Genomic DNA, 25,500 nt, shown 5'->3' on the forward strand with positions numbered 1-25,500 from the left:
TCACCCATGCAGACAACCATCCATTCATCCCCCATGTACACATCTATCCACTCACCCATGTAGACAACCATCCATTCATCCCCCCATGTACACATCTATCCACTCACCCATGTAGACAACCATCCATTCATCCCCCCCATGTGCACATCTATCCACTCACCCATGTAGACAACCATCCATTCATCCCCCCATGTACACATCTATCCACTCAAACATGTAGACAACCATCCATTCATCCCCCCATGCACACATCTATCCACTCACCCATGCAGACAGCCATCCATTCATCCCCCCATGCACGCATCTATCCACTCACCCATGCAGACAGCCATCCATTCATCCCCCCATGCACGCATCTATCCACTCACCCATGTAGACAACCATCCATTCATCCCCCCATGTACACATCTATCCACTCACCCATGTAGACAACCATCCATTCATCCCCCCATGCACACATCTATCCACTCACCCATGTAGACAACCATCCATTCATCCCCCCATGTACACATCTATCCACTCACCCATGCAGACAGCCATCCATTCATCCCCCCATGCACACATCTATCCACTCACCCATGTAGACAACCATCCATTCATCCCCCCATGCACACATCTATCCACTCACCCATGTATACAATCATCCATTCATCCCCCCACGTACACATCTATCCACTCACCCATGTACATCTATCCATACAGCCATTCCTCCATGTATGCATCCATCGACTCATCCATCCTTCTCTATTGTCTGTATTCCCCACCTACAGAACCATGGAACTCCGAGCATCATCCTGGAACACACCTGTTACCACATCTCCAGGGGAGGCTTTGTCCCAGTCCACAATGACAAACGAGTGACAGCCTTCCATGGCGACCACAGTGATGTTTCGGGGGACATGCTGAGGGGGCAGGTCATTCTTCTTCAGGTCATGTGGGATGATTTCATCCAGGCTTTCCACTTGGAAGTGATCCAGGGCATCTGTCAGAGAGCACGGTGCTGCTGGGTCTTTACTTAGGTACGTCACGTAAGGAGCTGGAAGAGAGCAGCGACAACCAGTTACATTGCTGACGACTTTCTCTGGAGGCAGAGACATAGTACCTGCTGCGTGAAGGCGGATCTGGTGCTCAACCCCTTCCAGTCACACAGACGCCCCGGGGCCATCAGCTGGTGTCAAGTCCCACAGCTCATGCCTGGCTCCTCCCAGAGGCTCCCTACATCACTGCTTTCAATCTGGGGATGGCAAGAGAGTCCCCTGCCCTACCAGCATGGCCAACTGTCCTCAAAGTGATTTGGAAATATCTCCAGACTGTAACCCAGCATAATATAAGCCCACAGCTTGTTGTTGCTATGCCCAAACACTTGGGAAAGCCTGAGTCAGGCCCACCCTACAGTTAATGAGCATGCTCTCAGTCCAGACCATCTCCTTGACTCTCTTGGAACCCGGACAAAATGCACACTGATAAGAATGGCCTCTAGCCTCAGCCCAAATGGGTTCCACTAGAATTTCACAACGTCCCACAACTCTATGAGGGATTTGTGTGTAAGGCCAGCCCCGGACAGCCAGGCAGGGTCACATGAATTATCCAGATCCGAATGATTCTGTCATCAGTGCTCAGCCTAACAGCCCCGCTTACTGCTGGGCAGGCTGAAGCCTTTTCAGTACTGCTAGTCTTGGTGCAGACAAAGGACCTGGGCGCAGGCAGGATGGGGACCGATGCTCTCATTCCAGCCACGCCTGCTGGCACCGGGACTGCCCGCCCAGGGCTCATCCACCAGGGCACGCTGCCCCCAGCTCTCAGCTGTTTTCTCTTACATCCCACTCTTTAAGAAGTTAGAAATGCCCAAGAGGTGAGGCTGGGGCTTTACCCAAGCAAGACTCTCAAGGGCCCCTATGTGACAATGCCCAGAAGTTTCCAAAGAGCCCATGGCATCTTTCAGAGCCATGTTCTCACTCTCTGAATGCAATTTTAGCTCCTCCATTTTCCAATAATTCATATAAAATTAGGCCTTTAGGGCTTGTCCACACATATCATTAGGGAGTTTCGGGAGTACTCGACTATGTTTTGTAGAGCGATGGACAGTTGAGAACAGTCAGACAACAGTAAGCCTTTCTTTCGGTCTCTGAAGGGCGCTATGGAACATCTAAGAATAGTCCTGAATGCGTTTCAACTTCTGTCACGGGGCTGTGGAGGGGAGAGTCGGAGCGCTGGGTACACTGCGAGGCGGCTGCACGGGCTGGGCCGGCACACGCCTCTGCCGCAGGAACGCCACCTCACATTGACATTCTGGTCCTTCAAAGCATGGCTGGTTCAGACACTCGATCACTACACCTTTGGCTGGGCGAGAGCGTTTCTGTCTGTGGCAGAACGTTTGTTTTGGAAACAGAAACGTGTGCTATTACTTCAGCTGTTGCTGGTCTCCACGTGGCAGTATTTAAATCCAGCTGTCTCATTAGCCAAGTTCATTAGGGGCACGGGAAAGGCAGGCTTACGGGGAGAACCAAGCACAGGCTAGTTACAAGGAACGTCCTAGGGAAAGTGTTTTCATTACTGAGGAAGAAGAATGAAAGGAACTCCTAGACCCCAAGTCCTGAGATTCATGAAAATCACAGGAAATAACTGCAGAAAAACAGCTTTGGCCAGCGCCGCGGCTCACTAGGCTAATCCTCCGCCTAGCGGCGCCGGCACACCGGGTTCTAGTCCCGGTCGGGGCGCCGGATTCTGTCCCGGTTGCCCCTCTTCCAGGCCAGCCCTCTGCTGTGGCCAGGGAGTGCAGTGGAGGATGGCCCAGGTGCTTGGGCCCTGCACCCCATGGGAGACCAGGAAAAGCACCTGGCTCCTGGCTCCTGCCATCGGATCAGCGCAGTGCGCCGGCCGCAGCGCGCCGACCGCGGCGGCCATTGGAGGGTGAACCAACGGCAAAGGAAGACCTTTCTCTCTGTCTCTCTCTCTCACTGTCCACTCTGCCTGTCAAAAAAAGAAAAAAAAAAAAAAAAAAAAAAAAAAAACCAAAAAACAGCTTTGGCTCTGCAACACCCCCGAGTGCTGGTGGCGCTCGCTGATGCCCTGGTTACCTTGAAGGAGAACCTAATGCGCAGACCAGGCTGCAGGGGATGTTTCGTCTTGGAAACACGAGCCGTCCTGGCCCTTGAGGTTTGGGTGCCGCCTACCCTAAGGCCAATCTCCCCGCTGCTGGATGCCAGTCTCCTGGGCCCGCCCCCCTGCTGAGCTCTACAGAGAGCAAACCCACACGCATCCAGGCCGGGCTGACTGCCTGCGTGACCCGCACTGGGGCCGCAGTCTGGGGAAACTCAGAACGCCTGCCCTGGCCAGGCCGAGAGATGCGTCACCGTCGGCGCCACAGCCTGCGTTTCTCTGACTGGGGGGTCACAGCAAGGGTTTTTACCAACAAAGCGCTTCCTTCCGGCCAGGTCGAACTCCTCTTCGGGAAAGGAACGGATGGTGCCTTCCTCGGGGACCACCTGAGGTGTGGTAGCTGTGGTCGTGGGCTTCGTGGAGGCCGGTGGCCTCGAGGTTTCAAATACATAATCTGCAAGAGTACGAAGGCTCTGGAGTCAGGTGCTGCTGCGAGAGGGCACCGCCTGCAGTCAAATGCAGCCTCCTTAAGACGCAGGTGTAGACTGCACACTCACGGCCTAAAGCAAACACTGTCCCAGCAAGTAACTTTCTCTGCTAAAATAGCACGTCTCCCCACTTTAGTTCCCTCTGAAAGCAGCTAGAAAGAGAGAAAAAGAGAGAGAGAGAGAGAGAGAGAGAGGGAGAGAGGGAGAGAGGGAGGGAGGGAGGGAGGGAGAGAGAGAGAGAGAGAGAGAAACACAGATGACCAAAGACAAGGATTTAGGATCAGGGCTGGAGCACCCTAGAATTCAGCCAGCATAGCATGGCCATCTCTGCCTGCATCGCTTTCTCTTTTAGAATCATGAACGATCCCATCAGAGAATAAACGTGAATTTTTTAAAAAAACAAACCTATCTTCTGTGTATGGCCTTTCTTTCGGTGGAGGTCAATGCTACTAAGAATCTTTTAGCACTGAAAAAGGCCACTCAGGGGCTAGCGCTGTGGTGCAGCAGGTTAAGCCACCGCATGCTACAGTAGATTCCATACCAGAGCGCCTGTTCGAGCCTCGGCTGCTCCACTTCTGACCCAGCTCCCTGCTAATGCTCCTGGGAAAGCCGCGGAAGATGGCCTAAGCATTGGCACACCGCACCCAGGTGGAGAGCCAGTGTTCCGGGCTCCTGGCCCAGCCCTTGGGCCGCCTTCCGCGCCCCCCCCCCCCCCGGAGCGTTAGCAGGGAGCCGGATCGGAAGTGGAGCAGCTGGGACGTGAGGCCGAGCCAGAGCCCACGTGGGACCCCCGCGGCCACAGCGCTGGCCCCCAGGGACCTCCTTCACCTCAGAGGCAACATCGACCCTCTCACGCCCCACAGGGCCCTGACCACAGAGCCGCGTGGGTCAGCAGTTACCGGGGCTGTGACCGCACCCCTACTACTCGAGATACCCTGAGACAAGAAATCACCAGGGGCAGCGTCACAGGCTTTGTGCAAACAGGAACGGAGGGAAGGGAAGAGCGTGGGAGAAGGAGGACGGGAGCCCAGGCGTGAGGCGAACCCTGGACTCCACAGAGAGGGGCGGAAGGTGGGGGGAGGGGAGGACGGCGCAGCCAGGACCCGGATGGAAGCAATTTGAGGCCAAGGCCGGTCCTCCTCCTGCTCTCCGCCAGGGAGACCATCCTTGGGGTCATAAGGTCCTCTGCGGGGGCAGGGCGACGGAGTCTGCGCGCACCTTCATCGTACACCACGTACGCCTCTTCCGTGGGGATGGCCGTGTCGGTCTCCAGGCCCGAGAAGTCATCTGGGGGGGGAACGGGGGAGGGGCGTCACGGCCTGCGTTACCTCCAGAGCCCGGCCGCGGGTCAGCAGGCACAGCCCACTCCCCACCAGCCAGCGTGCACAGCCCACTCCCCACCAGCGGGCGTGCACAGCCCACTCCCCACCAGCGGGCATGCACAGCCCACTCCCCACCAGCCAGCGTGCACAGCCCACTCCCCACCAGCAGGGCAGGCACAGCCCACTCCCCACCAGCGGGGCAGGCGCAGCCCACTCCCCACCAGCCAGCGTGCACAGCCCACTCCCCACCAGCGGGGCAGGCGCAGCCCACTCCCCACCAGCCAGCGTGCACAGCCCACTCCCCACCAGCGGGGCAGGCACAGCCCACTCCCCACCAGCGGGGCAGGCACAGCCCACTCCCCACCAGCGGGGCATGCACAGCCCACTCCCCACCAGCCAGCGTGCACAGCCCACTCCCCACCAGCGGGCATGCACAGCCCACTCCCCACCAGCGGGCGTGCAAAGCATCTGTGGCTTTTCCCTCCGACACTGAACGCGACCCAGGCCTCCTCTCCTTGGGTGCAGAGTGGGGCTACAGTCCCTGACCAGAGGCAAACACCGCCCGCTGGTCTGTCTGCCCTCCCGGCCACCTGGGCCCCTCCCTGAGGGAGGTGGCAGGTACAGTCTTCCGGGGAGGGAGGGCAGCTGGTGCTCAGGCTGGTGGCAGAAATCCCTTTATCAGGAAGCATCTGTTCTCTGCCCCTCCAACTTGCCTCTGGAATATTCTAGCAGCCAGAGGCGTCTGACCTCTCCTACAGTCTAACTTGACAAAGTGAGCTCCCGGGCCTCTCCACTCCATCTAAACTGCCACCCTCTCTCACCAGCTACTTAGATTGCCTAACTTCATACGGAGTTTGGAAATAACACGAGAACAGGTTTCTCTTCACAGACACTTGGGCACTTCCCACTTCTGACGTGTGGGAAGCTGACGTCGGCGTGTTTTCCAGCAGGAGTGACGAATGCTCGCCTATCATTTTGCTCCTTGAGGGGTACGGATGCAGCTGTGAAGAGGAGACCATCTTGCCGTGGCTGGCAACATCTTGAGGCAGAAGGTTTCGTAACTCAGAAAGCTCACAGGAAGTTCTCTCTTCCTTTGACCTGAACGAAGCCCCCAGTAACTCTGAATCCAACTTGCCTCTGGAAGTGGGTGGCGACAACAGGGAGAAGAGCTCCAGTTCACTGGACGGCTTTGTGGTGCCGGCACTATTAGGGGTATGCTGGTGGAGGCCACCCTCGCCTCAGCCCTAGAGGTGTGCGGGCATACCTACCCGCCTCTCAGGTAAGGCACCAGGGCTGTGTATAACAGGCCCGGGCAGCGGCTCAGTGACAGAATTTGAACTCCAAGCCCTCTGGCCCCCAAGACTGTGTATTTTCACTGCATAAAACTGCCTCTACTTTGTAAAGGTTGCACTAACCCATCCAACTGGTGTAACCTCGAAACCTTAAGGTGTGCCCCCAGAATCACCATCGCACTGTGTGATGAGGCGGGGTTATAGCAACTTCCTTCAGCAAAGAATTCGTGTGAAGTTTTCACTATTCGGAAATCACTGATCATTGCCCAGCGAGCCTGGGCTGATGGGCGTTGTGAATGTTATGGTGCAAATACAACCCCCGCTGTGGAGGCCTGGAGCTGGTCTGTCCATCCCTGCTGCAGGGCAGGGTGAGAAACAACAGCCACCATTCAGAGGACCCCAAGGCGCCCCTGTGCCTGCCTGATGCAGGAGAGGGCCACCCCAGCTGTGCTCTGACCAGGCCACAAATGCTGACATGGGCGATGCTGTCAGTCTTCCACCCTGTGGGGAGCAGAGTGGTCATTTCATGACAAACCATTGAGCACATTTTTCCTTAGGTCATTCAATGTCACAGTGCCCACATCCAACACGAGTCACTTCTGGGCTGGCTCATATCAGAGTTTTCTGGACCAGAACCCTGGTGTTGGGGTTAAGTTGCCATTATTTCCTGGCCTACCATTTTTCCCCTTATCAGTTTGATTTTTAGGAACATAGCCTACTTTTCCTCCTTATTAACCCACTTTCATTTCTTTTGGTTATTATTTTTAGTTAGGTCCAAATGGAATTAATTGAGCCATTTTTGCATTCCAGGGTGAACAAGAGTAGGGGAAACTATATGGCTTCCTGTGTGGATTCCTGGTGCTGAGCCCCAAGTCCCTGAGGTGCCGTCACACACAGAGCAGGCAGCAGGCCACAGGGACACTTTTGCCTGCAAACCAAGGCCTCTGCGGGAGATGAGGACCGCTAAGTCCACTGCACCCGAGTGACGTCATGCCTTTCCCCAAACCAAATAAAAACTGGCAAAGCTTCCTAAAACAGCTCCGTCGCGACTCCAAGGAAAGCAACTTTCATATGTAGCGAAGTATTGGGACGACTTTTTACAAGAATTAGCCACCTGAATTTGCCCCACCTGGATGTCATTTTGAAGCACTGGGAGCTACACAAAACCGGACACTGCCTACGTCAACCTGACTTCAGGGTCAGAAGCTCGAGTCCTCTCCCATCAACGTGGCTGCCGGCCACGGGTCCATCTTCAATCACTTATCGGAAGGGTCAGGAAACAAGCAGTTCAGAACGTTCCCGAAGACTGAGGGCCTGGGCTCCAGGGACACTCAGAAATACAGAGAAAAAAACTGTTCTCAGCAGAGACTTAGAGAGAGGCGAGAGCAGCCTCTGAAACTCATGATCTCCCCAAATTACACGGCTGGTCCAGTGGCTGTCGATGGTTCCCTTTGCGTGTTCTGTCAGAGAGTGAGCTGCTGGCAGGGCACACGGTTTGCCATAACATGCTCTCTGCAGCACGCAACAAGCTCATGGTGCAAATTCTCGAAGGTGTTCAGCTGGCTCAAAATATGTCAAATACTCAGAGTATCATGAGGTCCGCCGCAGAAACACAACCTGCAAAACAGAGGTCACGCGCTCTAAGTCCCCGGCTGGAAGACGGAAAAAGCCTGCGTCCTCAGTGGGTTTAGATACCAGAAATGCACAGTCCGGTGCCAAGGGCCAGTAGAGAAGAAGTAATGTTGTCTTCTTATCTAACGGGGTAGCAAAAGCCAAACACACGTGTGTGTGTATGAACAGGGAGATGAGGGTGAATGCGATAATGGGAACAAGCACATCGTGTCATCCGTGCCTATCTGCAGGGACGTGGGGCACCTGTAACAAAGAGGAAAGCCCACAGGAGGACTGCTTGAGTCACTGCCGTGACTGTGGCCCAAGCCTGCTCCTCGGACGCTGTTTGAAAGCAGCATTTTGGGCCGGCGCCGTGGCTCACTAGGCTAATCCTCCGCCTGCGGCGCCGGCATCCCGGGTTCTAGTCCCGGTCGGGGTGCCGGGTTCTGTCCTGGTTGCCCCTCTTCCAGGCCAGCTCTCTGCTGTGGCCAGGGAGTGCAGTGAAGGATGGCCCAAGTGCTTGGGCCCTGCACCCCATGGGAGACCAGGAGAAGCACCTGGCTCCTGCCTTCAGATCAGCATGGTGCGCGGGCCGCGTCAGCCATTGGAGGGTGAACCAATGGCAAAGGAAGACCTTTCTCTCTGTCTCTCTCTCTCACTGTCCACTCTGCCTGTCAAAATAATAATAATAATAAAAAAAAGCAGCACTTTGAAGGAAAGGAGGAGGAGCGGGTGCTGTATGCAGCTGATCAAGCCACAACTTGGGATGCCTGCATCGTGTATTGGATTGTGGGTTCCAGTCCCGGCTACTTTACTTCCTGCTAACGTACCTGGGAAAGCAGTGAAAAATGACCCAAGTACACGGGCCCCTGCCACCCACGTGGGAGACCGGGGTGGAGCTCCTGGCTCCTGGCTTCAGCCTGGCCCAGTCCAGCTGTTTTGGGCATTTGGGAAATGAGTCAGCGAATGAAAGACCTGTATCCTCTCTTCTCTCCCCTCCCCCACCCCAAATAGCCCAGCAGTAGTGGAAGTGCACTGTGGGCTGGCAATGAAAGGGAAGGTGCAAGAAACACAGAGGGAGAGGGAGAGGGAAGGGGAGGGGGAGGGGGAGGGAGGGGGAGGGAGAGGGAGGGGAAGGGCGAGGGCAGGCGCAGGGGCAGGGCTAGAGGCAGGGAGGCGTGGCTCAGGAGGCTGCAGGTGGGGGGAGGCCCAAGCCTGACGTGGGCTGACACCAGGGCCCTGACTATGAGCTCCCCTCTGCTCTTGGTGTCTCCAGGGCATTTACAGAAGGGCCTGTTGAACAAGAGGTCACTCCACGGTGCTCAACCAAAACCTAGCACATGCACCGTCTTTCGTAGCTTTCTCGAGGAGTCCGCGTGTGATTTTCAAGTCTCGGGCCCTCGTACGCACACGGTTCCTGCCGAGCTGTGCCCCTCTGCCTCTTCACTGTTAGTAGCAGTCATGTCACACCCAGCAACAGATGAGGCAGGTTCCAAGTCCGGCACTCCCAAGGCACAGCCACATCTACAGCGGGTGTCAACACCTGGGTAGAGGCACATGGGGACTGGTGGCAGAGGCCGTCAGGGATGATAATTTGAGAGTTGGGCCAACAGGGCAGCCTAGAGATGAGAAGGACAACAACTCTAAGAAATTGGGGGAGGAAGAATCCAAGGGAACTGCTGAGCCTGACCAAGAAGGCGGGTGGAAGAGCAAAGGGGACAAAGGACACTCCAAGCCATGCTCATCCTGCCTGGTCCCACTTAAGGGAGACAGCCTGCTCATCTTCGAAAAGTTGTTTTTATTTGACAGAGAGACAGTGCCCATCTGCTGGTTGACTCCCCAGCTGCTGAAGGGACAGAGCCAGGAGCCAGAAACTCACCCTAGATCTCCCACATGGGTGGCAGGGACTCGACTACTTGAGCCGTCACCTACAGCCTCTCGCGATGTCTGTTAGCAGGAAGCTGGAATCAGGAGGGAAGCCAGGAATCCAACCAAACGCTCTGACACGGGGTGTGGGCACCCCGTATTTAACTGCTATGCCAGATCCTCATTCCCTTGTACCTATGTTCAAAGTGCCGCCTAGAGGCAAACTATCGTTTGGCTTGAACCAAGAAATCAGAAGAATGGACATGAGTGAAGTAAGAAGTAAGTATGTGTATACGCACACACACACACACACACACCATGATTTTCAAAGAAAGAAGCGAAAATGCCAAGAAAAATGCTAGCTTTCATGCCAAATAAAAGTCTGAAGTACCAACATCGTCATGGAAACAAAGTGTTTATACATAAGGCCTAAATGAAAGCAGGAAAAATAAAATGTAAAGAAATACCAGGAATTAAAACCAAATCCAAACTAGTTTACAGCTACTTATTAAGTAATGACAAGTTTTTGTCATATTTCAGTTTTGCGAAGTTAACTAGTGCTGCATGTATGAGAAAGAATTCAGTGAGGGAAACATACTATTTTAATAACTAGAAATTCAAGGTGGATCCCATTGTACTCACCAGGGACCCAGACAGGGTAGGACCCTCTTCCCCCATGGTTTGCTTCCTCTGCAACTTTCCTTGTTCTTTGGTTTGATTTTTTCAGCTGTGTCCAGTTTTCCTGTGTATGTGGGACTTTTCCACGAAAGGACTAACTTCAAACAGAACTGTCATTTTGGATAGAGTATTCACATTCTCACTGATGAGGATTCGCAGAGCGCACAGTGCTGTGTGAGCGTTCCAGGCCTGCACCGGGTCCTGACAGGAAGCGTCTTCACGCTGCATTTGCCTGAACACGCGGAAGTGTTATAGCAGTCACGCCAGCCCACTTCAAAGACGCATCTCTGTCTTCCTGGCCTGCTGCAAATCCAGGAGGACCGCTTCCCAAGGGCACAGAACAACAAGGATGAGCCCATGTCGGGCCCACCATGACCTGCACAGAATCACTGTGGCTCCATTTGCAGGGAGAACGAACCTTTTCGGGCAGATGTCAGGCAGGAGCACAGCCCAAATCCAGTGTCACAAAGCAGGGAGAACGGTGCTAAGAGCTGTACTCAGCCAACGTCCACACTTCTGAGAGGCTGCTCCCAGCATGAGCGTTTTCCAAAAAGAGGGCTGGTGCAAAAGGCATGTAGCATCCAGACACGTGTGCCTGGCAAAACACTTTACCTGGAGGTTCACCGTGAGCCTATTCGATGGTACAAACAGCCCAACAGGAAGTAATTTCTTGGGCCTTGTTTAAATCACACAGTTAATCACAGAGCCTTTTAAAAGTATTTGACAACTACGAATCTACTTACACCCAGTGGAACCCACTTTGGGAAACACTAGTCCAAACTAACAATGTCACGCGTTCCAGCTACATTTTTGACTCAGGTGTTGACGAGGGTTCTCAGAGAAAATGCAGGATACCCAGTTAAAGCTGACTTTTAAATAAAAAAAAGTAGATAACTGTTTCAGATCAGTATACCCCATGCACTGCTCTTTATCTGCTAAATCTGCCTACCCCACTGGGACCCTGTACAGTGAAACAGACCTGTTGGGATGAAAGTTGCCGCCAGGGGCTGTCGTACTGCATCAGCCCTCGGTCTCCCTCCCCTGCAGGCTTTGCCACGCTACCCTGCCATGCAGCACGCTAGTTCCCCGGTTACCATGGAGAAAAGCCAGCCCGGTTACCTTCCTCGGGGTAGCATTCCGGGATCCCATTTGAGCCCATTATCAGGTTGCCGTCATCATCGTGCTGTTCCAGGGTCCCGGGGGGGCAGGTTGGGGGGGAGGTAGTAGGTTCAGGAGTGGTGGTGGTAGTGGTGGTGGTGGTGGTGGTGGTGGTTGTCCGCCTCGTGGGTCGGGTGGTGGTGGTCGGGCGCGTGGTGGTGGTTGTGCGGCGGGTGGTAGTGGTCATGCGACGGGTGGTGGTGGTCGTGCGGCGGGTGGTGGTGGTTGTGGGCCGCGGGGTAGTGACAGGCAGAGGGGTGGTAGTTGTGGTGAGCCGCCGGGTTGTGGTGGGGGGAAGGGTGGTCGTTTTGACAACCTCCAAGCCCACCAGAGGCTTCCCTCCAAGACTCAAAATGGGCTTATCCTGGGCGCTGGCCAGTGGCTTGCCGTGTCGCCCCTGCCCAAACAGGGGAAGGCCATCAGGACTCACCACCGGGGTCCCGCTAAGATCTGAAATGAAAGCAACCAAAGCCTTGCAGACAGTGGAATGACCCAGAGGAACTACAAGGCCAGGAGCAAGTGTCTCCAAAAGCTTAGAAAAGGCAAAGGGAGAATTAACAGCAGAGCCGCGAAGGGAGTGGCAGCTGCAGCTGTCCAAATACTCTCGGCTCATTATACTGCCCAGGGCTTTGCATCACCCTTACAAATACACCTGTAACGTCAGCACTCCACATCACCCACACAAATACACCTGTAACTGCCAGCACTCCACATCACCCACACAAATACACCTGTAACTGTCAGCGTTCTGCATCACCCACACAGATACACCTGTAACTATCAGCACTCCGCATCACCCATACAAATACACCTGTAACTGCCAGCGTTCTGCATCACCCACACAGATACACCTGTAACTATCAGCACTCCACATCACCCACACAAATACACCTGTAACTGCCAGCACTCCTCATCACCCATACAAATACACCTGTAACTGTCAGTGCTCTGCATCACCCATACAGATGCACCTGTAATGTCAGCACTCCTCATCACCCACACAAATACACCTGTAACTGTCAGCATTCTGCATCACCCATACAGATACACCTGTAACTGTCAGTGCTCTGCATCACCCATACAAATACACCTGTAACTGTCAGTGCTCTGCATCACCCATACAGATGCACCTGTAACTGTCAGCACTCCTCATCACCCACACAAATACACCAGTAACTGTCAGCGCTCCACATCACCCACACAAATACACCAGTAACTATTAGTGCTCTGCATCACCCACACAAATATACCTGTAGCTGTCAGCACTCTGCATCACTCATACATATACACCTGTAACTGTCAGCGCTCTGCATCACCCACACAAATACACTTGTAACTGTCAGTGCTCCACATCACTCACACAAATACACCTGTCGTGCATCAGGGTGCCCCTTATCCCGGGGGTAATCCTATCCTCTTCTCACTCCCCCTCCTCAGGGTAAAAGTGGCATGTCACGCCAAAGGGCAGCAGACTTCTCCCACAAAGGGCCAGAGAGTAAGGATGTGAAGCTTTCGGGGCCAGAGGGCCCTAGTGGGACTGCTCAACTCTGCCTTCTAGGGCAAAGCAGATACTAGACGCACAGCAAGGGAGGCAGGTGGTGCACAGTTAGAGGAGGGTTTCCACAGTCCCAGAAAACTTCGTGTACCAACACCGAAAAGTAAGTTTTGTGTAATTATTACATCACAAAATATTGTAATTCTTTGCAATTATTAAAAAAATACAGAAACTGTTCTGAGCTCCCAGTTTGTCCCTGCACCCTGAACTGCCCAATTCCAAGAGCAAAGCAAGGTCCCACTCTGCAGAGCGTGGAGGAGTTCCACTCTGCAGGAGAGTGGAACTAGGGTGGGAGGAGGGAAAACGCTCAGTGCTGCCCCTCCTGGGCTCTGCTTCCCACGCAGATTAAAGTAAGGGACCAAGGGCAACCACTGGAAATCAGGGGAGGGGGAGACGGGATATTCTGCAGCTGACTGAGCACACTTCTGCTCCTTCCAAGCGTCTCACTTACCCACAATGGTCCGACCATCTCCTCCTAGTTTAACCCGGAGAGGGTTTCCGTGGGAATCCTGGAGGTGCCTTCCTTCCGCATTCAACACTAACCCACGGTCAAGGTCCACCACCTACACCCAAGACACGGGTTAAAGAATATAGTGGACATGTCACACATTCACATTCATCCAAGACATATGTGTCTGGACATATGCAGACACAGCATGGGAAAAGTAAAAGGTCATGCGCATATGGTCCATGGACTTTCTGAAGTCCCTAGAGTCCTTATGCGTGAAGTGTGCCCGAAAGGAAACCATAACAAGAACTGAAAACATTTTGCCAGTAGCATTCACAAGATTTAAAGAAAGTTAAATGCAAAACGAGTCATATTATGTATTATAGTTGCTTACCTATATAATGTGTACATTAAGTTTCTCAAATAGAAGGTGTTCAGAGTCTTTTTACCAGGGAGTACACTGTGGCTAAAGGCTAAGTGTCTATCAAGAGAGTAAACAAATCGCAGCGACGTCACAGTGTGGAACTATCTGCAGCCAGTGACAGGGCTGTGGAGACGACAGGCACTGACTCTGCCGACAGCTCCAATTTAGGATTTCTTATTTTGTGAAAACCGAAACACACTCACTTGTCTTTATAATCCTGAAACACTGGAGAAAAAGTGCTCTAAGGACAGTCCCTCCACTGTTAACAGTGGGAACTGTGAGGAGTGGCTTGGGGTCGGGGGGACTTCTTTTTCATATATTTCCGAATAGTTTTAACTTCTTGCTATGAACACACATTAGCTGCTAGTGTATTAAAGACACAAGATTTTTCCATGTGGCTATTAATGTTAAAAATCAAAGCTGCTACAACAACACAATTTAATTTGTAATTGCTTAGTATAATATGTATACACAAATGTCATATTTTAAGGAACTATAAAATTGGAAAAGAGCTATTATCTCTGAGTGAACATGACCATGCTTGTCGCTGGTGATTCTCAAAGCATAGCCTGGGGCTGGTAGCCACAGCGTCACCCGGGAAGTTTTCACATATGCAAATCACCTGCCTACCACCTGCCCCAGACCTGTACCTCAACAGTGGTGGGCCACTGTGTCAGGCTGTTTCGGCAATTAAAACACAATTTATTCACATAATCCACCCCATACAGTCTCAATTCAAAATTTCTTGTAATGCCATTTTGTTTAATATGTGTTCTTCCTCTTACTCATTTCTGTTCCCTTGAGGAATAATAAAATGCACCTTTAAATCATCTCTGAAAATGTAATAGAGTCTTTCATGTGTTTTCTTGAATTTTTTCATTCTAAATGGCAAATTTTGATTGGGAATTTACTGAGTAATTTTTTGATTCTTTCAAAGCATATATATATTAAGAGAGACAGAGCAGTCCCACTGCTGGATCACTCCCCATGCATGCAACAACCAGAGCTGGACCTGGAAACTCAACCAACGTCTCCTCTGTGGGGCAGTCACCCAGTTGCTTGAGCCATCACCAGGATTCTGCTTAGCCAGAAGCTGGAGTCAGGAACCGGAAGCAGAAACCAAACCCAAGTGCCAATGTGAGATGCAGGCATCTCAAGCGTTAGGCTAAGTGCCCGCTCTGCAAGAACTGTTTTAAGAACACTGTGAAGTATTCTGTCCATTACCCTGGACCCACTAAAAACTCCTAAATAAGCGCGGGCATGCTTTACAGTGGACATACATAAGGTAGCAACACCTCATTTTAGCCAGACAACAGTTGCTGGAAGATTCGAACGTTGCCAAGAGGACTCAAGGGTTTTCCTTGCTGACCTGCTTCCTTTACAAAGGCTCGGGGACGACCTACAGAAAAGACGCGTCACTCCCCGTCAGAGGCTGAACAAAACTAAAAGCAAGGCTAGGAGCCCGGGGAGACAGAAGTCCATTAGTGAGGCCCTGAAGAGTCGCTGTGGTTGAGCCAACACTGGCTTCTCCTTCCTGACCAGACAAGGAGAGGGAAAAGGGGGTCTCAGTAGCTACCAGAAGACACGCCAGGGACCCAGGAAAAGCAAAGACTTCTGAGCTTAGCGAAGCTACACATACGTATCTAACTGAGTGCTTCATCCGGAGGGAGGGGGAGCGGGGGAAAAGGAGGAAGGGAAGGGAGGGGGAAACCGGCTGGGAAGGGGAGGAGGAGGGGGAGGGGGGGGAGGAGGAGGAGGGGGAGGAGGAGGGGGAGGAGGAGGAGGAGGGGGAGGAGGGGGGGGGAGGAGGAGGAGGGGGAGGAGAAGGAGGAGGAGGGGCAGGAGGAGGAACTATCACTATTTATCGGCACACTGTGTCCACCATGTTTCTCTTCCCAACAGCATGGAAACAACTGGGGTGTGGAAGACGCTGACCCTACCCACTTTGTTCCTTGAGGGCCATTGATAATTCGCTGTCCATTCGGTTTCCCATTACTACCAGGGAGTACTCTCCCTTCCGCATTCGGTCTGCCGTTATAACCTGCACAGTGCAAAAAATAATGAAAATAAAACACAGTAAATTCAATGTTCCTGGCAATCCAGCCACGTAGCAAACTGTACGTAGTAACTCAGCACTCCAAACAGAAACACCAGGCAGAATTTTAAACCAAAAGTTCATGCACGCTAGATAATGCTGGTCTGACATGGTGACCTCTGTGTGACAAATGGTTACGTTCAGCGAGAGCGCAGTGACGTCACAGCTTTCGGACAACACGGGGTGGGGTGTGAGCGTGTGAAGTCTAAGTAAGTTTGCTCCATGAGGCTCAGGACCTGAGTGGCTGCAGCTTTTGCTTCAGTCAACCAGAAGCCGGAGGGAGGAACAGAGAATTCTCTCCCAGGCACTCGGATCTGTCTTTTTCTGGGCGTGTGGTGCTAAATAAACCTCACAATGATTTTAGCAGACTCGGGTCCCAGTGCCCCATGGCCAGGTGTGAGAACTCCGTGCTGCCCACCAGCTGGCCGAGCTCTGGGGAGGTCTCTGCTGAGTCAGCAGGAGGGGTGGCGGCTGTCCTGTCCTTCCTCCACCTCACGCCCTGTCACAGCAACCGCAGAGCCGGAGCGCTCGGCTGCAGCCTCGCCTGCCGGGGGAAGTGCTTCTGACACCGCTCTGCAGATCAAGGACTTGTACCTTGCCCTCCTTCATTGAACAAACACTACTGAGGATTTACTGAGCTCCTGCATAAAAGGGAATGCTGAGTTTTAGCTCTATTATTGGGGTCTTAGATTTGCTTAAAATAGTCAGTCTTCAAGGACTGTTGACTTCAATGTGGGCCGTTGTTCTATGTCTCCAGACTGGACTAAAATATTGCATGGTACGGATTAGCAAGTATTCACACATTCATTCAAGAATGTTCTATGTAGCTCAGATTACATCAGGAGAGCTCATGGCTTAACTGAATGCAAGTTTATGTCAAACACTTCAGTCCCTGCTCTGGGGTCCGTGTGGGCTCCAGCTCACAGCTGCCTGCGTTCCAACCTGTGTCACACACACACAAGGCACAGGTCCCTGAGACCCCCTGAGTGACACACACCCTTCTCCAGCACTGCCAGGAGCACCCCGACAACATTCACTGTTGTAATCTCAGAGTTCACACTCCACACCTTGGAGTCTGGCCCAGAGTGCATTTGGCTGGGAGTGTGGAGACAGAAATAAGAACCAGACAGGAGCAAGAACAAGATAGGCCCACACACTATCCAATGTCACTGCGGAATCCTTAGCTTATGCTGACAGGAGAACGGCTACACAGGACGTCACAGCAGTGACAGTCTCTCAGTGTGACACTCTCTCAGTGTGACAGTCTCACAGAAGTGACAATCTCACAGTGTGACAGTCTCGCAGCGTGACAGTCTCACAGAAGTGACAATCTCGCAGTGTGACAGTCCTCAGTGTGACAGTCTCTCAGTGAGACAGTCTCTCAGTGTGACAGTCTCTCAGTGTGACAGTCTCACAGAAGTGACAATCTCGCAGTGTGACAGTCTCTCAGCGTGACAGTCTCTCAGTGAGACAGTCTCTCAGTGTGACAGTCTCACAGAAGTGACAATCTCACAGTGTGACAGTCTCTCAGCGTGACAGTCTCTCAGTGTGACAGTCTCTCAGTGTGACAGTCTCACAGAAGTGACAATCTCGCAGTGTGACAGTCTCTCAGTGAGACAGTCTCTCAGTGAGACAGTCTCTCAGTGTGACAGTCACACAGAAGTGACAATCTCGCAGTGTGACAGTCTCTCAGCGTGACAGTCTCTCAGTGTGAGTCTCTCAGTGTGACAGTCTCTCAGTGTGACAATCTCACAGAAGTGACAATCTCACAGTGTGACAGTCTCACAGAAGTGACAATCTCACAGTGTGACAGTCTCTCAGCATGACAGTCTCACAGAAGTGACAATCTCGCAGTGTGACAGTCTCTCAGTGTGAGTCTCTCAGTGTGACAGTCTCTCAGTGTGAGTCTCTCAGTGTGACAGTCTCACAGCAGTGACAGTCTCTCAGTGTGACAGTCTCACAGCTTTTACAGTTTCACAGTGGTGACATTTTCTCAGTGGTGACATTCTATCAGCAGTGACACTCATACTGCTGACAGTCTCTCAGTGTGACAGTCTCACAGCAGTGATAGTCTCTCAGCAGTTACATTCTCACAATGATATTCTCACAGAGGTGACAATGGTGACAGTCTCACATCATGACAATCTCTCAGTGGTGACAGTCTCACAGAGGTGACAGTCTCTCAGTGGTGACAGTCTCACAGTGTGACAGTCTCACAGCAGTGACAGTCTCACAGTGTGAGTCTCACCATGGTGATAGTCTCTCAGTGTGACAGTCTCTCAGTGGTGACATTCTCACAGCAGTGACAGTCTCACAGTGTGACATTCTCACAGCTTTCACAGTCTCTCAGTGTGACATTCTCACAGTGGTGACAGTCTCTTAGTGTGACAGTCTCAGAGGTGACAGGCTCACAGTGGTGACAGTCACACAGTGGTGACAGTCTCTCAGTGTGACAGTCTCTCAGGGGTGATAGTCTCTCAGTGTGACAGTCTCTCAGGTGACAGGCTCACAGTGGTGACAGTCTCACAGTGGTGACAGTCGCACAGTGGTGACAGTCTCACAGAGGTGACAGTCTCTCAGAGGTGACAGTCTCACCATGGTGACATCCTCACAGTGGTGACAGCCTCACAGTGGTCTCAGTCTCACAGAGTAAGAGCACACGATAAGGACTTCCAGGAGGCAGAAAGACAGGGGGCTGTGTGGTTGCATTTGGACTGCGCCTGTAGCTCAGCCACTGCAGGGACCTGACCCGGGCCAGCCACCGGGACCCTGAGCCCAGCATCTCCTGCGTGGGTGACAGGCCAACCCTGGGAGCCGCTGGAGAGGCCAGGATGATGACACCCGTGCAAAGGTGCTAAGTAGTCAGGTACCACCGAGGAACTGCTCCCAGCTCACTGGCACCTCTAGGAGGACACGAGGCCGGGAGATGGTGTGTGACGACCTATTACCTTGTGTGTGCAGAGACCTGGGCGGCTGGCGGGAGCCAGGGGTGCGGAACCGGCGCTGCATCCGCTGGCGCAGGGACAGCATGGGCGTGGTGGACGAGAAGTCAGGTGGCGCACGCGTGGGTGGCCACGGCCGGGAGGAGGCGCTCACCGCCGGGCTGCGAGGCGGGTGTCCCGTCGGCGGCTGTGGCGTTCTCGGGGTGCTGCCTGGAGGCGGCATCCTGTCCTTGGTGTATTTGCCACCCCTGGGGCTGGTGGCAGAGGGCCACTTGGACACAGAGGGAGGCAGAGGGGCTTCCTTTCCCCCCTTCAGGTACCCCGCGTCCTCCTCCTCCTCCTCCTCCTTCTCCTCTGCAGATACCGACTGTTGAGATTTGGACAGCAGGGGCCGCTTGGAAAGTGCCTCCTTCTGCCCTGGGGTGGCCTGGACCCCTGTCCTGCTGGGGCTCCGGGGCCAGCCAGGCCGCGGGGAGGAGCCAGCAGGTGCGCGCTGGGCCCCGCGGTCGTGAGGTGTGGCCTGATGGGGAAAGGCCTGGCCGGCGACCTGGGTGCTGCCGTCCATGGAGCCGCTCGAGGACTGCAGGTCACCACGCGGGGAGGCCGTGTGGAGTACTGCCCGGGAGCTGGCCGGGCCCGGTGTGCTGGACGCAGGGGGCCGGGCAGGGGGCAGCCGGTGGCCATTGGACACAGGCCGTGTCTGAGGGGAACGCAGTTCCTCGTCCACGTCCGTGCTTTGCTGAGCGTCCAGTGTCTTATGGGTCAGCGCGGCGGTCTTGTCCTGAGGATGCATGACTGTCCCGGCTGACTTGGGGCTCTCTGGAATGGCCTCCTTGTGGTAGAGGCTGGCCCCTCTCTGGGGGCCTCTCCGCAGGGGCTCCCCGCCCCGAGAGGTGGGCTGCCTGGAGGAGGAAGGCACGTGGTCATGGACCACAGTGGCCGGGAGTGGTTGCTCATCCTCCTCCTCTGTGTGGACAGAGGAGCCTGGCCAAGGGTGGGAAGCCGGCTGAGGATGAGCCCTGGAGTGGGCTGGGGAGGCCACAGTGGCCTGGGGGGAGCGGGAGGGCTGCAGCCGCAGTCCCCGGCCACCGCCCAGCCTGCTGGGAAACCTGCCATGGGCAGCAAAGGGCCTGTTTCGGAGCAAACTGAGGTGTCCAGAGGCAGGCCTGGCCCGCGCAGTGGGGGCCGTGACTGGGTCCTGCCTCCTGCTGTCTCCCACATCCCCGTTGTCACCATCGCTCCCTCCCCTGGACCCCTGGGTCCTGGAGGAGAAACGCGAGGAGGCCGGGGAAGGCACTGTGGGCTGCGATGGCGCCGTGGGCCCTGCTGCAGCTCGGTCAGGTGTGCCCTGGGGGGCTGTGTGGTGGGCGCCTTGGCCACGCCTGTGCACACCTTCCTGCCGGGGCGGCCCTGGCACCCTGGCCCTAGCTGGAGTCCTGCCAGGGACCAGGGCTGGGTGGCCCGGTCTACTCAGTGGCCTCAGGGTTTGCCTGTGCTCTTGAGTCTGCAGGGGCGTCGTGCGTGGGTCCTCCAGGGAGTCCGGCTCCTCCTCCTGGGTGACTTCGGTCGACTGAGGATCCGGCTCTCCAGTCTTCCTGGGGCGGAGCTGGGGCTTCCTGAGCAGCCCCCCGTTAGCCAGGATTTTGTTCTTCAAGTCCAGGAGCAGGTCCTTGGCTTTGCTGCCTCGCGGGGAGGCAGGCACACGCGTGTGCCCTGAGGGAGCTGGGGTCTGGGGCGGAGGGGAGGGCGCCGCGGGGCTTTGGGGCTTCCAGTTCTCCACCGTGCTCTGCGCCGCGTCCCGCTCAGCTGCGCTGGCTGCAACAGATCGCAAAGGACTGGCCGTCAAAGAAATGTAAAAGCTGTGCGGACGATGGCGGGATGGAAGTGCCCCAAGTCGGTGATGGAAACCGACTGCTCTGCCTGAGCACCCTGGATTCCGGAGCTGCCTTCCCCACTTACAGTGTTCTGTTGGGAAGCTCTGTTCTGCTTTTTAAGTAACAGATCTATCCCAGAACACATCGCTGAATCGGGTCTCTACAAATCACATCAGGATATGTCCCAGCTGGTTGTCTGCTGGAAACTTGAAACGAGTGCTGCGAAGCACAGTCAGCACCCTGCATCTGTGGTTTCTGCTTCCAGGGACCGACCAAGCCCGGAGAGAACCGGGACTGATGGTGCCGCGGCTCCCTGCACAGCCCAATACCCCCTGGCACGGTATTTACACCGCGCCGGTGTCACACGCACTCCGGGAGCACAAGCATCCAGGCGGGTGTGCACATCGCAGGGACGTGAGCATCTCAGAGTTGGCATCCTCCAGGGGTCCTGGGGCCCATCCCCCACTGACCCCAAGGGTGATTCACTGACTTCGGAAAGGGCAAAATCCCACGTAGGGTGCTCGCCGTGGAACGGAGTGTCAGTGTATCACATGAGCATCACAGACACTCGGGGAGACGTATGCCTGGTACAAGATGCCGAACGACCCGCACTCCAACGCATGTGGGGTGCAGGGCTGGGGCGAGCCAGGGACCCCATTTGGGAAGCCTGAGGGTTTACAAGGCATTGCCTGTTGCCCTCAATGTGGCTTTGCTTATTTCTTCCTTCTTGCTTAAAATGCCATTACTCATGGATACAGCTGTAATTTAAAAAAAAAAAAATCCTCCTGGGCCAGGCCAAACCTGCTACTAAACAGACCCCACAGGTCACCGTGACCCAGTCCCTCCTATAAGGGAGGGGGTTTACCTAGCAAGGGGGCCCGAGGGAGCAACCCTCTTCTGCCTCAGTTATTCTCAAGGGAAACTTCCCGGTGGGGAACTCTGCAGGCCCTGAGCGTGGACGCCCGCGTCGGGCAGGACTGTGGAGAAGCAGAGACGAGAAGCCGTCCACAGACACGCCCGCCGCTGTGCGACTCTCCTACGTGTTGGGTTTTGATGCTTTTCAGATAACGACACCAGTGAAATTCTCCCCAAGGATGATGGGCCACGGGGCAGGCACGCGGCCTGCAGTCACAGCGCCACTTCAGCTGCACGTGTCCCACGTGGAAGTCTGATAACCCAGCTCCGGCTCCTGACCCAGCTGCCTCCTGATGCAGACCCTGGGAGGCAGAGGTGATGGCTCAAGCAGCTAGGCTCCTGCTTCCCACCTGGGAACCCTGGCTTGCTGGGTTACAGCCTCAGCCAACGACTGCTGCAGGCATTGAGTAAGTAAAGCAGCAGATGGGAGCTCTCGCTCTCTCTCTCTCTCTCTCTCTCTGCCTCTCAAATAAATATTGAAATTTTAAAAAGTGGACTGCACACTAGAACCTTAAATGCCAGATAGAAAGTAAGGAGTACTAACAATTACAAATGTCACTCTACACTTGTAAAAACATTCTTCTTGGTCACCACAAGCCCCCAAATTAAAAGCGATGTACAACTATTTGTATAATTTAGACATTTAGAACACTGTAAAAATGATGGATGTCATCAGCCATCAGTTAACATTTTAGTCTTTAGATAGACTATTTCTAAGGGGGGGGCACAAAATATTTTAGGCATCTACATGCAAACTTGAACCCCAGAAAATCAGCACCCAAGCAGGTGCACCCCGAGAGCGTGATTCAGAGTGACACGGCACCGGCCGCAGGGACGAAGAGGGAGAGAAACCCCGAGACGCGAGGCTTACCTGCCGGCATCGCCACAATGAAGGCTTTGGAGGGAGGGCCGGGGCCCCTCCTGTTGGCAGCCCGGATCTTGAACAGGTAGCGTTCCCCCGGCTGCAGGCCGTCCACCAGGGCGGAAGTGGTGCCTCTGGGGTAGGTCAGGGACTTGGCTCCAAACGGCTTGAGCGCCGGGGCGTAGGACAGAATGTATTCTGAAAGGATTTGGCAGGCGGTTGGGAGAGCGGACTGGGAAGGGAACTGCATCCAGCGCTCAGAGCGCATGGGCAGCTGAACCAAACGCGCATTACCCAAGGCGGGGCACCAGCCCTGCACGCCATGCCAATCCCAGCCGAGCAGCAGTGGGAGGTGGACTCACACTCATCCACTCGGTCACCGCACCGCACAGAGCTGGCTCCTGGCAAGCAGATTAGATGCTGGAACCCAGGAGGTCAGCAGTTTCCACACAGTTCACAGAAAACACATTGTGCGTGAGTGGTTTTCATTATATTCATTTACTAACTTGCTGTGATGGAATTCACAGGTCCTGGGCAGAAGAAACCAGCCAAAGAAGCACCAACCACTAGGGCTGGATTCCGAATAGCTTGTGACCTCCTCATGATTTTGAGTTTATTACTAAGCTGGCTCGTGGTCCTTAGCCAGAAAAATCCCCTACTAGGAATATAATTTCTCCTTTGTAGGAATTATGAAAGTTGGTCCCCACTGTATGCTGATAGGGCTATTTTGCAGTATTTAGAACTGTGATGAGAAGCTGCTAGCGGCTAGCACTGTGGCGTAGCAGGTAAAAAAGCCATTGCCTGCAGTTCCGGCATCCCATACGGGCACCAGTTAAGTCCCGGCTGCTCCACTTCTGATCCAGCTCTCTGCTGTGGCCTGGGAAAGCAGTGGAAGATGGCCCAAGTCCTTGGGCCCCTGCATACCACATAGGAGACCCGGAGGAAGCTCCTGGCTCCTGGCTTCAGATTGGCCCAGCTCTGGTCATTGTGGCCATCTGGGGAGTGAACCAGCAACTGGAAGACCAACCTCTCTCTCTCCTTCTCTGCCTCTGCCTCTCTGTAACTCTGCCTTTGAAATAAATAATTTTTTTTAAAAAAAGAAAAGTTGCTAAGTACAAAGATTTTTATGTGATGTCTAATGTTTCTATCTTTAGTTGGTTATCTCACTCTGGCTCTTGAACTTTCAAAATCATAGAAAATTCACTCCAAGAAACTAAACCACCTCTATGCATCCGTGGAAATAAAGTAACACAAGAAGTCATACTGTAAACCATAACTTCAGCTGTCAACTGAAAACTATTGGGCCTATTTTCCCCCAGTGAACTCAAGATTTACAAAACTTGCCAAATAATAAGAGTAGGAACTAAGAAAAATGATTTGAAACAGAAAAAAACGAAGCAATTACCAAGAGCATCTAGACCTTTTCTTTCCTCCACTATTTGGAAAATGCTCAACCAAAAGTGATTGTGCAGCATTTGTCTGGAAAAAATGGCATTTTTTGTCCTCACTGAAAATGAACAAGCTGGCCATTTGCGGTGGTCAAAAGTAACAGTTAAGAGAACCCACTATGAATAAAATTTTGTAATTCCAATTCTTCTTTTGGATTCAATTCATCTGGGGAAAAAATTAACTGTGTCAAAGAATATCCTTCTATTGTGGCTTTTTATATATGGACAGTGCCCCAATATAATTATTTCAACCCAACCACCGTACCCGCATGAAAGTAATCTAAGCCAGGCTTACAGACATGAATCTTTCAAACATAAAAACCCAGGAGAAATGAGCATTTCTGGAAATACTGAACTGATAACCAGGGAACTTCTCTCACCAAAGAGCTATAAATGTAAACTTAAGATGTGGGAGAGAAACAGAGAATAAATGGCCTGGTGATAAGTGGCCAGAGGAGGGGTCACTGACTTCTCTAAAACTAAAAAAGGAGTCACCCAAAACGCCTGTCTTCCATGTCCAGAGGCGCTTCCAGCAACACAGCACTGCTCAACAGGGGGCCCACGTGCAGAGTGTCATTAAGAAGTGATGCGGTGGGGCCAGCTGAGTACTCGCTCCCTTCATTTGCTTTGCATTTATCCCATTGAGAAAAAGAACAGTACAATCTATTCTTGAGAGACCGGAAAGTGAGAATTAAGTATGGAAACCACAGTTCTCCATCCATGTACCGCCCTTCACTTCTATTGTTCCATGAAAACACATCCTACACATCAGCAAAGACAATTTATGGTTGAATACAAAAAAAGAACCATTCAAGATTTCCACTTAAGAAATTCTCAAAGGAGATTAGTGGTAATTTTCTGGATTTCTTCACAGTAACTTTTCATAGTTTCTGGACATAACAGACTTAAAGTTGTCTCCCAACATCTAGTGGCAATAAAAAATATTTCTTCCTTAAATGCAAACTCCACTCCCTGCCTAAGTTTGTGGTACATTCCTGTAGGCAACGCCAACAAAAACCTCACTGTGGCTCTACAATGCGTCTGAACAGACGTCTACAAGGTTCTTGAGTGCTTTGGCATTGCAAAAGAAAGATTTATGCACATTTTCAAAATTCTCAATGACTATTTTTTTAAATTTAACAAGTTATGATTATTTTATTCCATTCTTTGTACTTTTAAATCTCCAGTATTTTTTCTATTTTAATGTGATGTTTTCCTCAGCATCGACAAAGACTGACAAATGTGAAATAAATCTGTTTTCCAGTAATTAGTGCTTGGGTCTTTCAGACCTACTGGAAGCACTGAGGGTCCCATTAAAGATAGGTCTGGTTTTAGAGAGTCCCTGCCAACCCTACTTTCAGGATTCTACTGGCGCCATGGAAGGCTCCTTGCATGAAGATAAGGGTGTGGCTTGGATGGTCAG

The 25,500-nt window shown here is 53.1% G+C and overlaps 1 protein-coding gene across 3 annotated transcripts in view; it reads right to left on the reverse strand.

Annotated features, from left to right (window-relative positions):
• FNDC1 (fibronectin type III domain containing 1) overlaps positions 1-25,500 on the reverse strand; it is a 97,524-nt gene that overhangs the window by 21,019 nt on the left and 51,005 nt on the right. For 2 of the 3 annotated variants that reach the window (XM_051854192.3, XM_051854191.3), the window contains 8 exons: positions 22,639-22,827; positions 18,985-20,793; positions 15,882-15,982; positions 13,521-13,632; positions 11,476-11,964; positions 4,806-4,874; positions 3,410-3,553; positions 806-1,036 (listed from right to left, as the gene is read on the reverse strand). In XM_051854192.3, coding sequence (XP_051710152.1) covers positions 806-1,036; positions 3,410-3,553; positions 4,806-4,874; positions 11,476-11,964; positions 13,521-13,632; positions 15,882-15,982; positions 18,985-20,793; positions 22,639-22,827 — 3,144 coding nt within the window. The remainder of the gene's footprint in view (positions 1-805; positions 1,037-3,409; positions 3,554-4,805; positions 4,875-11,475; positions 11,965-13,520; positions 13,633-15,881; positions 15,983-18,984; positions 20,794-22,638; positions 22,828-25,500) is intronic. The other variant, XR_016233583.1, reaches the window with a different exon arrangement.

Source organism: Oryctolagus cuniculus, chromosome 5 (assembly GCF_051225735.1).
Source record: "Oryctolagus cuniculus isolate XC-2025 breed Fujian yellow rabbit chromosome 5, ASM5122573v1, whole genome shotgun sequence".
Classification (NCBI taxonomy): domain Eukaryota; kingdom Metazoa; phylum Chordata; class Mammalia; order Lagomorpha; family Leporidae; genus Oryctolagus; species Oryctolagus cuniculus.